Source organism: Rutidosis leptorrhynchoides, chromosome 7 (assembly GCF_046630445.1).
Source record: "Rutidosis leptorrhynchoides isolate AG116_Rl617_1_P2 chromosome 7, CSIRO_AGI_Rlap_v1, whole genome shotgun sequence".
NCBI classification, from domain to species: Eukaryota; Viridiplantae; Streptophyta; class Magnoliopsida; order Asterales; family Asteraceae; genus Rutidosis; species Rutidosis leptorrhynchoides.
The window spans coordinates 245,014,785-245,018,913 of record NC_092339.1 but is presented as its reverse complement, the minus strand read 5'-3'; the positions used below and the strand labels follow the sequence as shown (position 1 = coordinate 245,018,913).

Sequence of the window (4,129 nt, the reverse complement as noted above, 5' to 3'; positions counted from 1 at the left end):
CCTCTTTTGGCTCCTTTGGCCGTCGGCCTAGGCATGGGTGGGAGGGAGTTCAAGTTTTATTTTTGTTACTTATTTGCTAGTGTACTACTTCATTTTCTCACACACAAACTTACACTTTCTTTCTCTCATATATTTTCTCTCAAACTTGTAAGTAACAAAGCTTTATTTTCTTTCTTTTTCTCCCATTAAAATCGACATCTATCATCATCATTTCTTCTTATTTTGTTACTTGTTGTTTGTTGTTGTTAAAGATCAAATTATCTAGCTTGTATCTTCATGTAATCTTGTTACTTTCATCTTTGTTTGATGAAGAACCAAAGACAAGGATCTAAGTTTCCATAACTTATGGTTCTACACTTAAAATATTATAAGATTTAAAGTTCATAAGCTTTATAATCATACTTGTGTTCATGTTTTGTAGACTTGAAGTTTATTTCCTTAAGATCCAAACTTTGATTTGAATCTTCTCAAGTATAAAACAAACATGAACATAATACTTGTAACTTTAGTTTGTATCTTCATTTTATTTATTTAAAGTTGTGATGTTGCTAATTTGGTCAAGTATTACTAGTTAACCTTGATCTCATATTTCTTGAAACTAAAGTTAAATTTGTAAGTTCAAGAACATGGAAGTATAACTTTCTAGTTATAACTTTGTATACTTATGTTAGATCTAAGTTTCTATAGCTTATGGTCTTCTCATTTTGTTGAAAATAAAAGCTTATAAGCTTACATACATTTTACAAGATAAAAATCTAAGTTTCCTAACTTATGGTTTTATTAAAGTGAAGATCCAAGTTCTATAACTTAGGGTTTAACTTAAGAACACTAGATATAGACTTTTTGGTCTAGGATCTTCAAGATCTAACTAAGAACTAAGTTCTACAACTTAAGATCTTTTTTATTTAGTTTACTTTCAAGTTTGTAGCTTAATATTACTATTAGAACTCATGTATGTGTCGGATCTAAGATCTTGATGTAACTTTGGTTCATCAAACTACTTACAACCCTTAATTGAGTTGTGCTACATATCTTAGACTCACACTAGTGTTATGATTGTCAAAACTTGGTTAAGATGATGCAAACACATCAACGAGTTGTACACTTGAAGCTATATGCATCAAGGATGAGAACCGTGATGAGTATCAAGCACCAAAAACCCACTGAAGCACCTTACCTACTATTTTATAGGTCTAAAGAATAACATGTGCTACTGGAAAAGTTGATTTCCAGCTAGTTCGGTTCGAGTAGATGGTTTTCTGTTTAGGCCTCGTCTTAATCCGAGTTACGGTTTAGGATTTATGGCCTTCCGAAAGTCACTACACCCTATTAACGTTGTGCTGAAATTTCTGACCTAATTGCACTTAAACTGTCATCACGGTCAAACGAAGATGAGTTTGGTTCTGCAAATTAGTCAAACCGTCATCATGGCCACTGGTCTCACCTCATTTCAGTTTATATAGAGGTTGTGGCGACTGAACGAAGTTAGCCTTTATTTCAAACTCTATTCTTGCTTGAAACTTACTTTACACTTTTTTGATTAATGATGAATGATGATGATACTTAAGACCTAATTTACATACTTTTAAACCTTTGGGAATGATTTACTAACTTAGTAACTTTTAACTTAGGTTGAGGACCTTTCGGACCAACTACTTGCTTACTTTCCCGAATCAACTTTACTACTTTTCACTGTGAGTTATAGCATCCCTTTTTACTTTAACTATTTTGGGAACTGAGAATACATGCGCATTTACATTTTACATACTAGGCACGAGTACTTAAACTTTATATATGTGTGAGTTATACAACGGCATAAACTTTCCCCTTAGCTCGGTAACGTTTAGTCATTGGTCTTTGAATCGGTGAACGCGAATCTTAGATATGGATCCATAGGGTTTGACATCCCCACTCGGGCTAGTCGCGCTAGCATTTAACGGGTGTTTAATACTTTGTAAACTTACGCACTGGCCAAGTATACTATTAGGGGGTGTTATTTACGTTAAGTTAGTTACCAGGTGCCCACGGTTATACATATACTTTTCATACTGTTTTGAAACACTGAAATCTCGTGGCCTACCTTACATTACTGTTACGTTAAACTATAGCTCACTTACCTTTGTGTTGACGTTTTTAAGCATGTTTTTCTCAGGGGCTTAAGGTTTGTTTGCTTCCGCAGTTGTTTTCTTGTTGTAGACACCCGCTGCTTGTGTTAGAGATGTCTTCGCATGAAACGTTTATCTTGCATTCACAAACTTTATTACTTTTGAATAATGTATTCGTAACTACCATTGGGTCACGTAGTACTATTAATTGCTTCTATTCATAGAAGCATACTTTCGTTGTAAAACATTTGATGTAGGTTAAGACATCACCTTTTCTTATGAATGCAAACTTCTTTTGAAATAGCATATAGTGTTTGACCTTGTAATGATCCTGTTATTGATGATCCGTACATGTTGATTTTGTACGGGGCGTCACACCTCTTTTGTTTTATATTCATGACAATTATTATGGTGTAATTGGATCATTGGGATAAATTAATCGTGTGCATGTTTCATTAAATATATGAATATATAATCTTGTAAATGTTTTTATGAAATAATAAAAGATTATTATTTTAACTATCCGCTGCTTTGATCTGAAATTGGTAAAAGTACACACGGTTTTCCAACAACTTCTCCACCTACTACTTCATGGAATTGGATTCGACCACCAGGGGGTCGGGTTCTAGACGATCTAAATGAAAATAATGAACTAATTACGTTTATTTTTTGTGACAGACCCGATAGATGAAGTGGAATCTGGACGCAAAAGGAATATTCATGACTAAGGCTATGGCTAAACTGATCGATGAAAAGAAGCTGTCGGAGGCGGTCATAAACACTGAAACTCCAAAAAATAAAGCTCTACCACAAAAAGTTGCAATCTTTATATGGCGGTCGTTAATGAATAGACTACCTACAAGTTCGGAATTGGATAAACGCGAGATCGATCTTGACACAACGTTATGCCCAATATGCAACAACCAAGTACAGAATGTTGAACATATTCTGGTAAACTGCCCTAAAATCGCAAACATATGGGAATTAGTTTTGAAATGGTGGAACTTTCATTCAACAGGCACCATGACATTAGATGAGGCTTTTGTAGATAATCACCAACATGTCAACAGGAAAAATCATATGGCAAGCGACTAAATGGACGTGTGGTTATACTATTTGGAAACATAGAAACGCAAAAGTATTTCGGAACAAATAATGGTCATCGAACATGATCCTATCAGAGATACAACTTCAAAGTTTCAATTGGATTTCAAGAAGGTTCAAAAAGACATCCGTGGACTATCATCAATGGTTAATAAAACCCGGATTCTATATCTTCTCAACAAACGACCGTATCGAAATTGGCTAGACGAAAGATCGAACAAGCAATCATCTAACAGATGACCATCGTTGACGATAAGAAATTCATGGAAATTTGGCACATATACTTGTAATTTACTTGTAATTTATTTTATAACTTGGGCTTTGGATTGTTTTTGTAGGCCATCCCGCTCACTTGTAGAATCATGAAACAACCCAACCCGTATTCCATATGATAAATATTTTTTTTTGTAATGATACACATTTACGCGCCAATTAAATATGTAAACCATTCCACACGTTTCGTTAAAAACATACTACGAGTTTAATGTTTACAAAAAGGCACGAAGGCCATTAACGAATGTGATACAAGTTTGACCACCTACAAATGATAGTTTATAATCCAAACGACCCCTTGAGCATGGTTTGGGACTAAACTACCCAAAACGTAGGTCAACTTCCAAAAGCTTCATCATAACATCAACAAGGACACCTAGTGCCCAATAACCCCCTTGCCCTTGTCCACACCTGCATCTAAAAAGATAAACAACGAGAGGGGTAAGCTAATGCTTAGTGAGTGCAACAATTATACGTTTACATATACAACCTACTTACTTGCAATCACTTACACATTTACCGCATACATGCTAGCAATATAAATAATCATACTATCCCAACTATATTACCAAACCTTCCACTAAACGAGCTAGCATAACAATAGCATATAGTTTAAACAATATAATATGCTACAATCCACACACAAC

The 4,129-nt window shown here is 34.6% G+C and overlaps 1 protein-coding gene across 1 annotated transcript; it reads left to right on the top strand.

Annotated features, from left to right (window-relative positions):
* The first annotated feature begins 2,792 nt into the window (after positions 1-2,792).
* Positions 2,793-3,200, top strand: LOC139859934 (uncharacterized). The gene has a single exon (XM_071848712.1). The coding sequence runs from the start codon at positions 2,793-2,795 to the stop codon at positions 3,198-3,200; it is 408 nt and encodes a 135-aa protein (XP_071704813.1).
* Positions 3,201-4,129: the final 929 nt, after the last annotated feature.

Coding starts and splice junctions, on each gene's coding strand:
- LOC139859934 (XM_071848712.1), top strand. CDS start 2,793: ATGAAGTGGAATCTGGACGCAAAAGGAATATTCATGACTAAGGCTATG.